The following is a 17,075-nucleotide window of genomic DNA, read 5'->3' on the forward strand; positions in this document are numbered from 1 at the left end:
CTCCAGCCAGCAGCCAAAAAAAGCCTTGGGATCCTCGAATTAGAACTGGGAATGTTCTTTGTCAGCTCTGTGCTTGGAATCCAACTGAAATGCCTGAAGGGAAACAAAAGGCACATCACATCCTCCTTCCAGAGCCAGCCAGAGGGTGGAAAATGAAATATGATTGCCACAGGTTTTGGTGTGAACCCCAGGAACTTGGCTGGGACTGGTGATGTGGGAGCAGAGCTGAGGAGGGCGGAGATTTCTGTTTGATTGGCTTTTTGTGTTTCTGAGGAGGCAGTGCAAGAGGATTTTGCCAGCAACAGTGGCTCTGGAGTTAATTGGGAGCAGGATTTTGTCTTTGCTCGTGACCACATTTGTGCTGTGGTGTTCTTGCACCTACTCAGAGGCTGGAGCTGTTCTTTTAGACCCTTTCTGGTACCAGCAGCCTGTCCTGGTGCCTTGCCATTGATCCTACAGTGGATCTGGATGGGGTGGAGGAGGTAAATCACCTTGGTTGTTCCTTGTGTCCTGTAAAGCCTTGGAAATTCCCGTTGCAGTGAGCAGGGACACATGTGCCTTGCTCAAGGAAGTGAGGAGGGATTTTCAGCTGAGCTCTGGCTCTTGGAGAGCAGAGTTGAGGTTGTAGGGTGGAGAGAACCCCAGGAGGTGACTGGATCCAGCCTCTCCTCCTAAATGGGACCAGCACTGTGACAGAGGCGACAGCAGAGGTGACAGACCTCTAAAGCACAGGTGCTGTTCCATCCTGGCTCTCCTACAATCCTGCACCTGTATTTTTCCTCATGCCAAAAGCCCATAGGAAGGAGGTACACAGGGCTGGTGGGGCTCTACCTGCTCCAGCAGCTCCCTTCAGACAGCACCTGGTGCCCTTTGAGTCCCATCATCCTCCTGAAGGTGGAAAAACCTGTGGAATGCACGAGGACAACTAATTCATCCTGCTCCTTTTGTCCTTTCCTTTTGACCTTTACCTGGAGCAAAAATCAGGTTGATGAGCGGTTGTCCCTTAGGTCTGTCTCCTGTTCACACTTTGGTTCTGATCATCTGCAGTAATCAGATTTTTTCCTTTGAATATGATTAAAGATCGGGGAAAACTACATCACAACCTACGGCCATTATTGGCATTATCTGTAAATTTGAGTTTAACTGCCCTTAGGAGCTTCACCAAATGATTCCCCAAGGAGTCCTGGGTTTTGTCAAGCCAAGCAAAAATCTCTTGAGTACTGGCAGGAGAAAAAAAAACTTTCTCAACAGCAAAAAAACCCTGTTCCTGATGAGATCTTACGTGGTCTGAAGCTGTTTAAGAAGAGAGATTGTGGCTCTCTGGCATCTCGTGTCTCTCCAGGGATTCCAGGGATGAGCTGTGACTTCCCTCCGTTTGTTTTCAGCCCGATGAGCTTGAGCTGGGGGCTGGTGTTTGGGATCAGAGGAATGGGGAGGGAGCAGGCTACTGATCCATGGAGCTCCTGGAGCAGCATCTGCTCATCTGGATGACACATGGATGGAGGTTTGTCCTTTGGTGGAATGTGAGGAGAGGAGCAGGGAGGCAGCAAAGGCCACTCTCATCCCTAAGCCACCAGATGAGAGATGATTCCCAGCCCTTGGTGCCGGGGCACGAGCTCTTCTCACACCCTGTGGCTGAGCAGCCCCAGGAGTGACCTCAGTGCAGGACACTTCCCCTGGAGGCACACGAAAAGTCCATCAAAGAGATTAAGAATTGCCTCAGAACTGGATGGAGCCAAGGGAGTGCCTCAGAAGAGTCCAAAATGAGCTGCAAACTGTCCTTGATCTCCCAGGCTGGTGGAGACCGGCTTTGGGCTGGGGCAGTCCTGCACAAGGGGTCATGAATGTCACTGTCCCCAAGCCATTTCTGGGGATTCAGCAGCCTCTCACACCACAGTGGGGCAGGGCAACACAAAGCAAAAGACTCCTGAAATTTGGGGCTTGTGTTGTGCAGGTGGAGCAGGCTGGGATGGCCCTTGGGTGACTCTGGGAATGGCATGAGACCGAGATCCCACTGGATGAGGGACAGGGAGGGAGCTCTGGCTTGTGGGCTGCTGTTGAGGAGCATCTTGATTTAAGGCGTAACCAGGCAAAGACCATTAAGGGTGGCTGTGTTCACACGGGAATTTTAGGGAGTTTTAAAACAAGGCTGAAACAAAAGCAGGGAGAGAAAGAAAAGTGGTGGCTGAGGAAAGCTGGAATGTCCTGGGCTGTGCCCTGTGGACTCCCACATCCCACAGTGCAGTTTCATTCTTCCCCTACTTTGTGTCATGAGTTCCCTCCCCATTCCCATACCAAACATATTCTCTGTATTTGGATTTGTTGAAGTTAGTTCTAGTTCACACCCCTGGCTTGGGTTCCTCTAAGTGTGGGCAACACTTTTCCTCCACTCTCAGCAGAGGATCCCCCTTCCTCATCCAAAAGCCACCCTCGGAAGATGTGCCACAATTTATAGGACAGGATGTGATTTACTTCTGGGCTGTTTTCCTAGATTTATCGTTTATCATATTCTCTAAATATTCTGCAGCAATAATCCCAAAGCTGCTCTTCAGCAGACCCATTGCTTTCTCTGGAGTTGGTAAAGAAGCACTTTCTTTTTCAGGGAAAAGGGAAAATATTCCTCTTGTTTCAGTGTTTGTATCGCTGACTGATAGTTCAGTAGGGTCCAAGAAGCTTTCATCTGGATAGACCAAATTTCCTGAAAATGTTGAAAACATATTGGTTCCAAACCTCCCCCGAAACCACATGTTCTAGATTAGGCATGTGTTGGGAGCTTTCCCCAATCCACTGGAATCTGGCATTAATAACCCCACACTTAAAAATATTTGAAAAGCTTTACATTTCTTCTGCCCATGAGAATGAAATGAATGTCACTGCACCAGTGCTGGAAAGGCAAGTGCTGAGTTCTGGAGGTTTCTTGTTCATTGGGAAAACTGACACCCCAGATGGCAGGAGGTTCATCATCACCTGGAATCTCAAGGAACACCCAAGCTGCTCTTCCCACCTTTGGTATTGGTCAGATGGGGATGGGAGGGTTGGTTGATGGGTAGGACTTAACCCAGAATCACCAACCCAGGGCACTGAGTGCCACATCCAGGCCTTCCTTGGACACCTCCAGGGATGGGGACTCCATCACTTGCAGTGTTTGAAAGGACCTACAAGGAAGTCAAGACAAAGGGACTCATCATCAGGAATGGTAGTGACAGGACAGTGAGAAAGGGGTGCAAACTGAAAGAGGGGCAATTTTTGGACATGTGGAAGGAATTCTTCCCTGTGTGGTTGGTGTGGGGCTGGAATTGATTTCAATGGAGCTGTGGCTCCCCCATCCTGGGTAGTGTCCAAGGCCAGGTTGGACTGGGCTAGTGGGAGGTGTCCCTGCCCATGCCAGGGGGTAGGACTGGATGAGCATTAAGGTCCCTTCCAGCCCAAACCGTTCCATGATTCTGTGACTTAATGATTTAATATTTATTTAATGGAAGAGTGAGAAGTGATGTGGTGTTTCTGGATTATACCAACATCTCATTAATCACCATGATTTTGTCTCTAATCTGGAACCTGGGATGAGGATAATTCCTCAGTACCTCCATCCTCTCCTCTCCCAGGATGGAGGGGAGATGGAAACACAGAGGTGCTTCAGTTGAATTACCTGGTCTTACCTGTCCCCAGACCAGTGTCACACTTAGGGAAGAAGATCAAGGATGTTCCATAGTAACTCAGTGCTAGGAAATAGGAGAAGGATCAATAATTCCAAATGAATGCTGAAAACAGGTTGGCACAGTCTCGGATGGATGGATGGATGGATGGATGGATGGATGGATGGATGGATGGATGGATGGATGGATGGATTCCCAAAACTGATGGCTGCTGCTATGTATCTTTCCCAAACCTGGATGAGCACCTTAAAAACATCACTTGATGTCGTGTCCTGAATCAAATGATGCTGCTAAAACATGGTTGTGGCATTTCATGGCTTTTTTCTGCTCTTGGCAACTGGGAATTCCAGCATGTTCAGCACCTCTTTAGGTGTATCCTTTGTTTGGCTGATTCCTATAATGGTCAACCTTTTATAGGTTTGATATAAAATCAGCGTAATTACAAAGATCTGTTCCCATCCATAAAACCAGTTGGAACTGTTTGGCAGGAATTTAAACTATTTCTTGTTAATCCACACACACAGCTAATAAGGGAATGCAGGGGTTTTTTAATATCCTATTTATATCAGCAGATGTCCTAAAGAAGTTTGGGATATTTCTGTATTTAGAGTAAATCATAGCAGTGTGTAGCGTGCAGAAAGAGAGATTGGGGGGGGGGCAAAGTCAACTCTATTAATCTTGCTGAGAGCAAACATGTCACATGTAATATCCTTGAGTTGCATCACCATCTGGGATTTTTCTGAAGGCCTTGGAATTGATCCAGCAGAGGGTATGGCTGCAGGAGCAGGGGCTGGAACCTGCTCCCTGAAGCGTGGGGAGATGTCTTCTGCTGCTGGCGGGGCCACAGCTGGGGGTTTGCACACCAAAAACTCATCTCTTGCAAGTATTTCCCTCAGCTTCAAGTGAGGTGTTTGCATCTGAACCCAAAGTGCTTCTGCTAGAAGGGGCTTGGAATTGTTTGGAGTGGCTTGGAATGGTTTGGAGCCTTCCACTTGTGGTGGCTCTGTTTGGGTTGAGGTCTTTTGTCATCATATAGAGACATCTTTCCTGCTTGTGCCTTTCCCTCTAGGTTTACCCCTCCTGCAGTCTTCACATTCCCTCCTTTTCTGATTTCCTCCTGTTGTGAATAATCAGCTTTTGGAGGGGTCTAGCTCTGGAGTGCTGCTCACAGCCAGGTTGTCCAGTGTGCAGCATTCCTGTTCCCATCTTTCCTGGGGGAATCCTGTCCTGTGATCAGGAATTTAGCTGGTCTGAGTTACTGCAGCAGAGTCAGGGGCTTTTCCTACAGGAGGTCCAGGGAAGGGGAATATCTGTGGTAGGAGCAGATCAGGTGCAATGTTTCCAGCAGCAGCGATGGCCTTGGTGGTTTGGCAAAAATATTACCAAAAGTATCATTCCAATGGTAATGGCAGATTTAGAGAGACTTTCCAGCCATGACCTTTGACACAGGAGGGCTCACTCTGAACCAGAAGTTCCCCTCCAGACTTGTGCTTCTCCTTGGAAACCTTCTCATTCCCAACTCCATGGTCTTTGGGAGCAGTTTGGATGTGCCAGCACTGTTCATGAAGCCCTCCAAGTCTTTTCCTTCTTTTCCCAGTGGTGCTCTCACCCCTTTCCCAGTGCTGGTGGCCACCAAGGTGAGCTCACTTGCCCACTTATTGCCCTTTCCAGGAGTCTTTCTGTGGAAATCCTCTCATTTCAATTATCTTTCTGTATCAGATGATCCAGATTGACTTCACTGTTCCCAGGATTTCCTCAACCCTTCACTAAGTGGCAGCAGGATTTCCCCATGTTTTCCAGAGTTATTCCCATTTTAGGATTGTGTTTCTGCCTTGCCTGGCTGAGCAGCAGCAGCTGAGCACGTGCAGGTGTCCTCCAGCATGCACCAGAACACTTTATTATTTCCCATATATATCTATAGATATAGATATTTTATAGGACTGTATATTTTGTATGTCTGAATCTCATTCCATGCTTATTATCCTTCAAAGCCATCCACCCTGTCCTGCTCTCCCAATCCTTTTCTGTATTAACAGTTCTGGCCAACTTCCCTGCACCTAAACAAGGGGGTGAACAGAGCTGACAACTCCTTCAAGGAGGGATCAGAGTTTAAATATATCTTTAATTTCAGTTGAAATATGGGAAAAGTAGAAGGGGATGGACTTCCCAAGGTCTGGGCCTGGTTTGACCTCAAAGGAGAACAGGCAGCATTTGGAAAGGGAGAGGTGGGATTAGTGGGAAGGACAGAAGTCAGGAGGAATAATTGTGCATGGGTGGCTGTCACATTCAATCCTGGCAGCTGGAACCACTTGGATCTCTGGGACATTCCTGATGGATAAGGAAAGGGATTCATGAGGAGCAGAAAGGTGCACTCAGAAAGGTGCACATTATAAAGAGGGGAAAAGAGGTGCCAGGGAACAGCTGAGAGGTTGGATTCCTCTCAGATCCTGTTGGGGCTGGAATAAATCCTCAACTGCAGCATGGCAAAGTCCCTGAAATCAGCTGTGGGAGATGTGGATCAGTCAAAAGTTCTTCAAGTCAAACGAGTTTCCTGCTCCATGAAGGTGGCAGGTCTGTAGACTCTGGAGCAGCAGAAGGTATCCTGTAATTTGTTTTTTTATACTCCTGGACAGTGAAGGAACAGAGTGAATACACCTGTGATCCATATCTTGGAGTGGAAAAAAACAGTTTTCTCTTAGCCATCCTTGGAATCAAGGCCTGCATAAAACTACAGTAAATAAATAGCTTGCATAACTTGTAGTTATTTAACCATCAATTAAGAGGTAACCAGTGGATCAGATATATCATGGAACCCCAGACTGGTTTGGGTGGGAAGGACCTTAACACTCACCTCATTGCCCTGCCATTGACAGGGACACCTTCCCCTATCTCAGGTTCCTCCAAGCCCCAAACAACCTGGCCTTGGACACTTCCAGGGGATGGTATCCATCATGTTATAATGATATTATCTGGGTCTTACAACCACTGCATTTAACAAGCTTAAATATTTTTTAAAGTATTTTAAAATATTTTAACAAGTTTAATGTTTAAATATTGGGTTGTGATCTCTGAAAACCCTGGCAGAAAGGATTTTTTAATTATCATTTTTCTCCTCTGCACATCAATATTGGGACAACGTTCATCAAGCCAAGTTTTCAAGCCTTACACTTCAACACCTCAGCACCTGAGAGGAATATTGATCTGAAATTTTGGTGGCCCTCAGCTTTGACCCAGTAATTTATTACCATTTTAGCCTAAATGGAGCAGTAGCTCATGAACTTCCCATTTTGAGCAGAACCAAGGGAAATTCTGCTGTATCAGAAGCTTCAGCTCTGTGCTCCAATTAAACAATCCCCCCCCTGCTCTCGGGAGGCGAACAGATGCAAACCCCAGAGAGACTCAGAAGCTCCCAAGCTTAATAATCCTGAGGGGTTTTTTTTCCCCCCTCGTGTCAGGAATACTTTTGTGTCTGTCGAAAGCTCCACTTGCAGATCCATAACATCTCTCTCTGTCGTGCCTGGAACAGATGCGTGTGTTGTAATATAGACTGCGAACATTGACATCCCATGTGGTTCTCATTCCTCCCAGTCATCTTTGAAGCTAATTGGATCCAGCCAGCCCAAATGTGTCTGGCTGGCCACAGTTATTTGTACTTTCACTCTGGTTCTGGTGCTAATGGTGGGATCTATGGAACATGAAATAAACTCTCGTGACTCCGAGGGCTGCCGAGGCACAGCCGCTCGCGTCTCGCTGGGATGGGCTGGGATCTTTAAATGGGATTTTTTTTCCCCTCTTCTAATGTTGTTCAGTGGCTGGTGGCTACAATGAGGACTGGTGGGGCTCAGAAGTGCAGAATCAGGAGCCTGGTTGTCCAGCCTAAAATGTTTTGCAGTTTGGTGTGGCTTCCTAGTAGTATACTGGGATGGCATTGTTAGTAATTCATATGTTGTCCAACCTGTGAATAATATTGAAAAATAGTATAAAAATATTATTTAAAATAGTGAATTAGCAGAACTTATCATTTAGATGGAAGGACCTTAAAGCTCATTCATCCCCATGGGCAGGGCCACCTTCCACTATTCCAGGTTGCTCCAAGCCCTGTCCAGCCTGGCCTTGGACACATCAAGGTTTAGGGCAGCCACAGCTTCCCTGGGCAACCTATGCCAGACCCTCACAGGGAGGAATTTCTCCCTTAAATTATATAAATTATATTATCTCCCATTTATAGATAATGTCTTTTACAGATAATTCCTTTTATAGATAATACCATCATTTTCCCATGACCCAACAGCACAATTTGGGAAAATCAATATTCCTGTTGGAAAGGCATTAGTAAGGTTGATGGGTAATTTCTCTGGTCCTTTTCGTGTCTTTCTTCTACCTATCCATGGGGAAGTGGCTTTTTTGTTGGGAATTTACCTTTCCCCACCCCCTCAGACTCAAAGCAATCTCATTACTTTCAGTTGGTTATAATTTTATTTCAGTTAAAGGTGATTTCAGTCATTGCTGTGCTAAACCCCAGGTTTTAGAGGGATTTCCCTGATGAATAGCAAGGGAGTATTTGGGGATTTTTGCAGTTAATTCCCATACATGATGAATTCTTGGGGAAGCAGTGGAACACATTTCACACTTCAGCCTCTGCTCAAAAAGTCCTGTCATTTCTCAGCTTAACTGTAAATATTTTCTCTCCGTGCTCGGGAGCTTTGGGTTCCCATTGTTTCAAACAGCCAGTTCAGAATAATTCTTTGCTTTTGTGGTTTTTTAGTGTTTTATTCTTATTTTTAAACAACTTGGCTCACAAGGAGTCGGCAGGGGGCTGGACCAGATGATCTTTAAAGGTCCTTTCCAACTCCAATCATTCTGTGATGCTCTGAAATTTGGGTTACTGCTCTCAGCTGAGACCATTCCTCTGCTGCTGCATGGGCCACAAATACATCCATTGTCCACTTGGAAAATAAAATGGCAATGGGGATTTTCTCTGATGAAATGATCACTGAATTTCACTAATTTTCTTTCTTTTTCCCCCTTTGTAGGTCCAAGTTCAGTGAAAAACAAGAAAAAGGGTAAGTTTGAGTTATAACTGAATTTTCCTTTCTGTGCTTTGTGAATTCTCTTTGGCCGACACAAAGGAGAAACCGATGGCAACTTCCCTCTCCAGGAAAGGCTGAAATAACAGCCATAAGCACCCCTTAAAACTTCCTTAAACACTGAAAAAAATAAATTATGTTGTACAAAAGTAATCCTGAAGACTCTCCAATTGAAGAGTTGAGTTGAGTCAATACCAAATACCAGGAGCTGTTGCTGTTTGCCAGCCTTGGCTTTCATCCCAATCCTGCCAACTTGTAGCTTGGATTCTCCTTCAGACACACCAAACTCAGCATGAACACACTTTGCATTCTGCTTTTCCTTGTTTTAGTCTCCAAATTATTATTTTATGAGCCCCTTCTGAGTGTTGCTCAGCCCTCAAGGTTTTGTGGATTTCATGATGTTCCTCAGGCAGTTTGCAGTAGATTGTTGAGATTTGGGTTATTCAGGCAGCCCTATTTGGGGGGTTCCTGATGCCATCGTTGTTTCTGTAGGACTGCTGGGAACACTTAGGGTCCCACACTTAGGATCCTACATGTAGGGTCCCACATTTACTTCCAGGAGTTTGAGCGAGTCTAAGGATCCGAGCAGTCGCATTTTCCGTGTCTGTACTGCTGCAGTAGCACATCAAATGGCTTTAACCTTTGGATGCAAACTCCAGAGCCACAGCTGAGAGGTGGAAACAGGCCACACTTAGCAACTTCATTTGTATTTACTCTGAGAAGCAGTGTGAAATTTTATGTTGGAGAAGTTTGTCCTAACAAAGCTCAGCCCGTGTTCAATCAGCCCCACAAATAACAACTGATGGCTGCAGCCTCCGGAGCAATTCCAGAGGGGCAGGGGGATCTCATGGAGCTGGATTGCATACAGCTGTATAAAGTAGCTTAATTTTATGGTAGTGTCACATTTAATTCTTTTTGGAGTTCCAGTTCATTGTTTGATGAGTGAGGATTATGGAGAACTCCCTGCTTCTGCCTGCTCTGAGTTTCAGGGCCCGTGGGTACGGACATGGGAGACTTAGCAGGCTGGGATTTGGGTGCTGGGACCCTCCTTGGAGACCTGATAAGGGAGCTATCAGATAATAAACAGAATCTCTTTTGTCTTGTGAGGTTTGTTAATGCAGAGAGGTGGTTGAAATGCCTTGAAGGAGGGAAAGGCACAGAAACGTGTGGCTGGGATGAGCATTGTGTCGCTGCTCAAACAGCAGCTCCCTGAGTAGCAGAGCAGATTTCGGAGGCAGATGAGTTAAACCAGCTGTGATGTGCATCCCTCTTGGGAAGGGAAGCCTGGAGTGACAGCAGAAGTATTCCCAACTCCCTGTCTGCAATCCTTCCTGGATTGGAGGGATGTCAGTGGAGGAGTTTGGTGTTGGGAAAACGGGTGTGGTTCAAGGTGATCATTTCCAAAGCAGGGCATCATCCTGAAGAGAAGTACTCGATTAGAGGAGGTCTGGATTGTGGCCAGCTCAGGTGGGAAGCTATGGATGCTGATTTGGAGAGAAATATTGCTGTGGAGATTTGTTCCTTGAAGCCTTTTCCCACTTTTTGTTGGATACCAGTGTGGCTTTACTCACCCCTGCTTACTTTAACTCCATTTTCTACACATTTAAATTATGCCCACAGTTGTCCCACCCTGATATCCTTGTGCCCTTGCTCCTGGCTAGTGGCCATCCCGAGATTCCCAATCCTGTGCTAAAACAGATGGATTTTTCCTCACGCTTCTGTCCATTACAAGGATGGATATTAATAAAGAAACAAGTACATAAATGTACTCAGAAACTATTCCAACAACTATAATTTCATATCCCAACTGCTGCTGTCATCTAAAATATGAATTTAATTCTGTCCTACTGGGGACCTTGTGGCAGCAATTGAAGAGATTTTGCTCTGTTTATGTTCCTTGGCAGAAAAGCTGTTCCAAAGTGGCATTTTAAAAACTACATCAAAAGAACATAATTTTTGTCAGGAACGTGGAAAATCAGGAGAGCAGGGACCAGGCTTTCCCTGGAGAGTTTGTTTCATCCTACTCCTTGTATGTAGGAGTCATTCCTGATGTGGTTATGGCATTTCTCTTCCTTGGGACATGTGAGGTGTTTGAGGATCATGGTAGGGAAGAAAATTTTTAACACTAAGCTGGTAAAATACTGGGACAAGTTGTCCAGGGAAACTGTGGCAGCCCCTGGATCCCTGGAAGTGTCCAAGGTCAGATTGGACAGGGCTTGGAGAAACCTGGGATGGTGGAAAGTGTCCATGCCCATGATAAGAGGTGGAACTGGATGGGCTTTAAGGTCCCTTCAAACCCAAACCAGTCTGGGATCTGTGATTGTAACAATTCCCTTGTGTTTCCATCCCCTGGATGGGGTTATTCCTTCCCAAGACCCTCCCTCCATCCAAAGCCCAAAATATTGAATTATTTTGAGGTACAAGCAGCACAGGGGCTCCTCCAGCATTGCTGGGGAAGAGCTGGAGCTCAGCTCTGAACTGCCCTCTGGAGGAGACCGAGCCATGGGGATCATCTCCCAGTTCTAATCCTGTGTGACAGGTAGGAAAGATTATCCCTGTTTTCCATCAAAACCCAGCAAACACAGTAACTGCAGAGTGATTGGTGTGGACCAGAACAGCCCAGCCACGGCTGGGTGCCTTGGAAGGTGCTGTGGGAGCATCCTGACTGCATCCAGAGATCATCCCAGGTCCATAGGATGTGATCAGCCCCAGGGCTTGAGACTTGAGGACTGACCCCATGCCGAGAGCAGAGTGACCGGAGCTGTGACCAGAGCCGTGGGAAGAGCCCCCCTGAGCCTCCATCCCTTGAGAGGCCCTGGAGAGTCCCCGTGCCTTGTTTTGGTGTCATTCCCAACAGGAAGGAGCCTGCAGGGTGGGCACCTGGTCCTGCCCTGCTGGCAGTGTTGTCCTCGTGGTGTGGAGCCACCCACCTCGGCTGTCCTGAGCCAGGAGTGATCCATCCCCAGCCTCCCTTTTCCTGCAGCCCCAGGTGACGCCTGTCCTTGTGTTTTCCAGGTAAAAAGGCTGGTCCTCCCGGGCCCAACGGTCCCCAAGGGCCACCGGGGCCTCCCGGGCCGCAGGGTCCCCCCGGCATTCCCGGCATCCCCGGGATTCCAGGCACCACCGTCATGGGCCCGCCCGGCCCCCCCGGCCCGCCGGGCCCGCAGGGACCCCCCGGCCTGCAGGGCCCCTCAGGTGAGGATCCATCCCTGCCTCTGCTCCGGGCTGGGCAGCGGGAATGCCGGAGATGGCACCAGAGCGTCCCACTGCCGTGCCACCAGGGCCTGGAGCGGGACTGGGGTGTCCTGGGGACAAGGCTTGGAGCAACCTATGGAAGGGGTCCCTGCCATGGCAGGGGTGGAACTCATGGGCTTTAAGGTTCCTTCCAAACCCAAACCACGTTGGATTTCAGGGATTCTGAGATTCCATGGCTCTGAATGGCCGCGAGCAGCAGGAGCCCCTCGGCTCTGTGCTGTGCTGCCACGGGCATCTCCTCCCTAATTAGGATTTGGCTCCCAGGGCAGGGAGATGGAAAGGATGACCTGCAGAGGGAAACTTGGCATCTTGGCAGCCAAGAGGTTTTATTCCTGCTGTGGATCAGGGAATGGGTTGTGCAATTTGACCTTCTAGTGGAGAGCTGTTGAATAATAAAGAATTTTGACAGAAATTTCAGAAATGGCTGGACAGAAATGCCAGGAACAAACTAGGGAAATGTAGGATGGGTCTTTTTCTTCCTTATGTGTTTTTTAATATTTTTAAATATTTAATATGTATGGTTTATATATTTTAATATTACCTGCACCCCATATCCCTCCTTCTGTTAAAACAGAGGTTTAGTGGTTATTATGGAGTAATAAAAGTGATTTATGTGGGGCTACAGTGTTATTTTGGGGTAAAAAGTTTATAAGGGGGTTTAAGGGTTATTTTGGGAAAAAAATAAGTTTTATTTATGGGTTTTTTTACTCAACCTTCCTCCTCAATGATGTGGAATTGCTTTTTGCAGGTGCCACAGACAAGGCCAGCTCCAGAGACATCCAGGTGGGTTGATCTTTCCATGGAAAAACCCAGCTTTGGGGGGCATTTCTGTGGACTGGCTTGGTGCCTCCCATTAATCCTCGATCCCTGTGCTCTCCCTTGCAGCCAGCTGTGGTCCATCTCCAAGGCCAAGGCTCAGCAATCCAAGTGAAGAATGGTAAGCATCTCTTGATAATTGTGGGTACTAGGAAGGGCCCCTCCTGCACCCCTAGAGTTTCTGGATCCCAGTCCATCCCATGACACAGCTCCAAGATGTCTCTGCCCTCAAATACCCCTGCCCAGACTCCCCAAGAAGAGTCTTGTGTGGAGTCTCCACCTCCATTTCCCCTGAGCTCCTGTTTATCATCTCCCAGATTATCCCTGCCCTGCACACCCCAGTAATTCTGTCCCACTGAATCTCCCTCTCCCTGACCTCCAGGTACATCTTGTGCCTCCCCAGCCCCTCCATGACCAGGCCTTTTTTTCCCCCATTCTTATTTTAAGCCCTCAGTGGATCCTTGTCCTGTCTCTTCCCCATTTGCCCATTTTCCTCCAGATTCCCAGAAATTTAAGGCAGGGAAGACCCAGTGGTGAGAGGACACAGAGGTGTTGTCCAGCCACCAGCTCTTCCTGGGATCCCCTGAGCACCTCTGTCCCCACCAACAGCCTTTAATCCCAGATCCTGCCGAGCCACTTCCCATCCACAGGCAGTTCCTTGCTCTCCTCCTCCTCCTTCCCAGATCCCCATCCAAATTCTGCTCAAGTTCCTGCTGTCCCTGCCAACAGCTGGGGCTCATTCATCACCTCCTGCCTCCCTGCTCTGGCTGTGCTGGAGAGGAGCTGGCTTGTCCCCTCCCTGAGTCCCCACGTGCAGCTCCCCAGGGTCCATCCATCCTTACCCCAATCCCAGGCTGGGAGGGACAGCCGGAAGGGGCTGCAGGATCCCTGTCCATGAATTCCTGCCTCACATGTGGGATGGGGAGGGCTGGCCACTGCTTCTGTGGGAAGGCAGCTTTCCCTGTGAGCAGTGGCAGCTGGAATTTCTCATGGACAGGGATTTGTGCTTGCAGCTCCCCAGAATTAAAAGGAAACCGCCCGTTCCCAGGAACAATGTGAGGGAAAAGCTGCTGTTTGCTTACGTTCAGAAAGCAATTATCCCTTCATTACTGGGGATGCTGAGGGTTTCCAGAGGGAACGCTGCTCTCTAAGAGCGGGAATGCCCTGTGAGTGTCCTTCCCTGCTGCTCAGGAACAATCCAGAGCTGGGAGCCAGGAATGCTGTCCAGCTGCCAGCCTGGCGAGCTCCAGCTGATGCACAGAATATTCTGTGTTGGAAGGAGCCCACAAGGATCATCGAGTCCAACTATTAAGTAAAAGGCCCATCCAGCAGGGAGAGAGGTAGATGGAGACTGGGAGGAAAAGAGTGGGATTTGATAAACTGAGGCACCTACAGAGATTGGCTGTTTGGGACTTGTAGCAAAGTCTGTTCCTAGGTTATCCCAGTAATCCCAAAGGACTGGGTGGTGGATCCATAAATCCCTGTATTGAGGGACCCCAGTTAGGGATTACTGTGTTGTGAGATATGATGCAATTTCCAAATTTGTTGTTATTCTGGCTTTTAAAAACCTTAGGAGTTGTAAAGACAATGGTTTTGTTATAATTATCCCAATTACAAAGCCAGGAATGGTGAAGTCAAGGAACACCAGAATTAAAATCAATCATGTGACCCAAAGCTGGCCTCCATTTGTCTGGAGAAGAGAAAGGTCCAGGGAGCCCCTTCCAGTGCCTAAAGGGACTCCAAGAGAGCTGGAGAAGGATTTTGGACAAGAGCCTGGAGTGACAGGACAAAAAGGAATGTCTTTAAGCTGAAGGAAGATAGATTTAGATGGGAGATTGGGAAGAAATCCTTCCCTGTGAGGGTGGGGAGGCCCTGGCACAGGGTGCCCAGAGCAGCTGTGGCTGCCCCATCCCTGGAAGTGTCTGTCCAAGGCCAGGTTGGACAGGCTTGGGGCAACCTGGGCTAGTGGAAGGTGTCCCTGCCCATGGCAGGGAGTGCGATGGGATGGGTTTTAAGGTCCCCTCCCATCCAAACCATTCCATGATGGTTCTCTGGTGGTCATTCCCATGGACACAGTAGGGAATAGGGATCAAACAAGCTCAGCTGCAGGGTCAGGAGGAGGCAGGTCCGTGTGCAGCCTTGGGATGAGCAGAGCACAGCTGGCCCTCTGCTGGGTTTTGAGGTGGAGAACACAGAGGGCTGGAAGCACAGGTGACCCCATGGTGTGCCCAGAGCTAGAGAGGAGTCCCTGCTCGAATTCCCTGGTGGGTAATCCTGGGATCCCCCTGTGAATTCCCTGCTCCCCGTGGTGCTGTGACTGTGTTTGTGTTGCTCCTGCGCTTTTCCTCCTGACGGGTACTGAGTGACCGCCGTTTTCTCATACTGAGATCTTTCAGGTGGAGTCCTCAATGACTGGTCTCGCATCACTCTGAACCCCAAGGTGTTTAAGCTGCATGCCCGCAGTGGGGAGCTGGAGGTACTGGTGGACGGCACATACTTCATCTATAGTCAGGTAGAAGTGAGTACGGTCCTAGGCTAACTCCTCCTATTCTTGTGTTCCGGTGGAAGCCTTGCATGAACCACGAGAGGGCTCCAGACAACAGCCGAATGCCAGCAGCTTGTGTTCGGCTCAGGAGGGGTGTGGGGAGGAGTGTCACACCCCTGTCACCGCCAGGACACCGCCCGCCAGAGATTAGTCACTGAAAGCACACCCCGCACCCGCCAGTCCCGGGTTATCCCTCCACTTATCCACGTCCCGACCCTTCCAAACCTCCCTGCAGGCAGGACGCTGGGCTCAGTGCTTTAAAAGACCCGAACACTGGTCGTTTGTGGTTATTTTGGAGCTGTGTCACTCTGGAAGCACAAGACTCCCAGCCCAGGTGGTCTGGCCAGATTCCAGCCCAGGTGACTCGGTTTGCCTCCCCCTGCTCCGTTGTAGCTCCTCCTCAGAACCAGCTCTGGGACAAAGTGGGCCATGGATGTCAGGTGCTCTTCCATGGAATTGGTGACACGTGTCCAGTTTGGATGGGGACAGAAAATATAACTCCACATGGGCCAAAGTATAATTGTTTCCCAAGTGCTTGATGCGGATTTTTGGCCACAGTGTTGGGCCACTCATTATTTGTGGTCCATCAAGGAAAAAAAAGGGATTCAGTGTTCAGGCAGCTCCTGCCTCCAAAAGGGCTGGATTTCCTTTCTTGGGAAGAAGCAGCTCCCTGAGACTGACTTCTCCTCGGACAGGTCTTCCTCCTGCAGCTCTTTGGAATCAGAGTGTGGGAGAGGGGTAAGTGAGGACAAGTAGAGTCACAGGGCCTTGGAAGAAGTCAGGGAGTTCAATGAGTAGAAGCACTGTGAGGTGATTTCCTTCCAAGCTGTGGAGGTTGGGAAAGCCTTTTCCCTGTAATAGCTCGTGCCTGTGCAAGCACCGAGTCCAGTTACCCAGGAGGCAGCTCCCAGGCCACCTTAGGGCAGTTCTGATGTCACCACTAAAGGAGGCTCCTGGCGCCAGGAAGCAGGACTGGCCAGGTAAGTGCAAGAGGCCTTCAGTCGAGTGTGTGTGTCTGTGTGTGGGGTGAGAAGCTGTTGTAGCACGCAGGGGGTCCTGCATGGCTCTCTGCAGGTGTGTCACTTCCCTGGAATAAGCAGGATGGTAGCTCAGCCTTAGGCACATAGATTCAGGGGTTTCTGCATGCTTGGGTCAGTCTGAAGCGGAATAAAAGAGGTTCCTGGTTGGTTTGGGGCTCTCCCTGCCTCGCACAAGTCACCTGTGAGTGCAGGTGTTTGGGCCAGGAGGGGCTGCACACACCCCCAGGACGCTGCACTTGCTCCCCACGCCCCAGCCCCCTCCCTAACACCTTTCTCCTCCCTGCTCCACATCAGGTCTACTACATCAACTTCACCGATTTTGCCAGCTACGAGGTGGTGGTGGACGAGAAGCCCTTTCTGCAGTGCACTCGGAGCATCGAGGACCGGCAAGGACCAACTTCAACAACCTGCTACACGGCCGGGGTGTGCCTGCTCAAGGCCAGCAGAAGATTGCTGTGAAGATGGTCCCACGCTGACATCTCCATCAACATGAGCAAGCACACGACTTTCTTTGGGGCCATCCGCCTGGGAGATGCACCCGCGTCCTAGAGAGGAAACTTGGCGTGGCCAAGGGACGCCCACGGAACTGCCCAGTGCTGCTGTTCATAAAGCGTATCAGTATTTCAGGGGTTCTGTAATCCGGCCATAAAGGAAACTGATCCAGAGCTATTTATTCCTA

The 17,075-nt window shown here is 48.9% G+C and overlaps 1 protein-coding gene across 2 annotated transcripts in view; it reads left to right on the forward strand.

The window, feature by feature from the left end:
- EDA (ectodysplasin A) overlaps positions 1-17,069 on the forward strand; it is a 60,205-nt gene extending 43,136 nt beyond the window's left edge. Inside the window, exons 3-8 of one of the 2 annotated variants that reach the window (XM_084212989.1) lie at positions 8,687-8,716; positions 11,756-11,935; positions 12,744-12,778; positions 12,881-12,932; positions 15,199-15,323; positions 16,691-17,069. In XM_084212989.1, the coding sequence (XP_084069115.1) occupies positions 8,687-8,716; positions 11,756-11,935; positions 12,744-12,778; positions 12,881-12,932; positions 15,199-15,323; positions 16,691-16,855 (587 nt within the window). In that variant the 3' untranslated portion in view covers positions 16,856-17,069. Of the gene's footprint in view, positions 1-8,686; positions 8,717-11,755; positions 11,936-12,743; positions 12,779-12,880; positions 12,933-15,198; positions 15,330-16,690 lie in introns of both variants that reach the window. The other variant, XM_084212990.1, reaches the window with a different exon arrangement.
- Positions 17,070-17,075: the final 6 nt, after the last annotated feature.

Source organism: Fringilla coelebs (genome assembly GCF_963513975.1).
Source record: "Fringilla coelebs genome assembly, chromosome: 11".
NCBI lineage: Eukaryota > Metazoa > Chordata > Aves > Passeriformes > Fringillidae > Fringilla > Fringilla coelebs.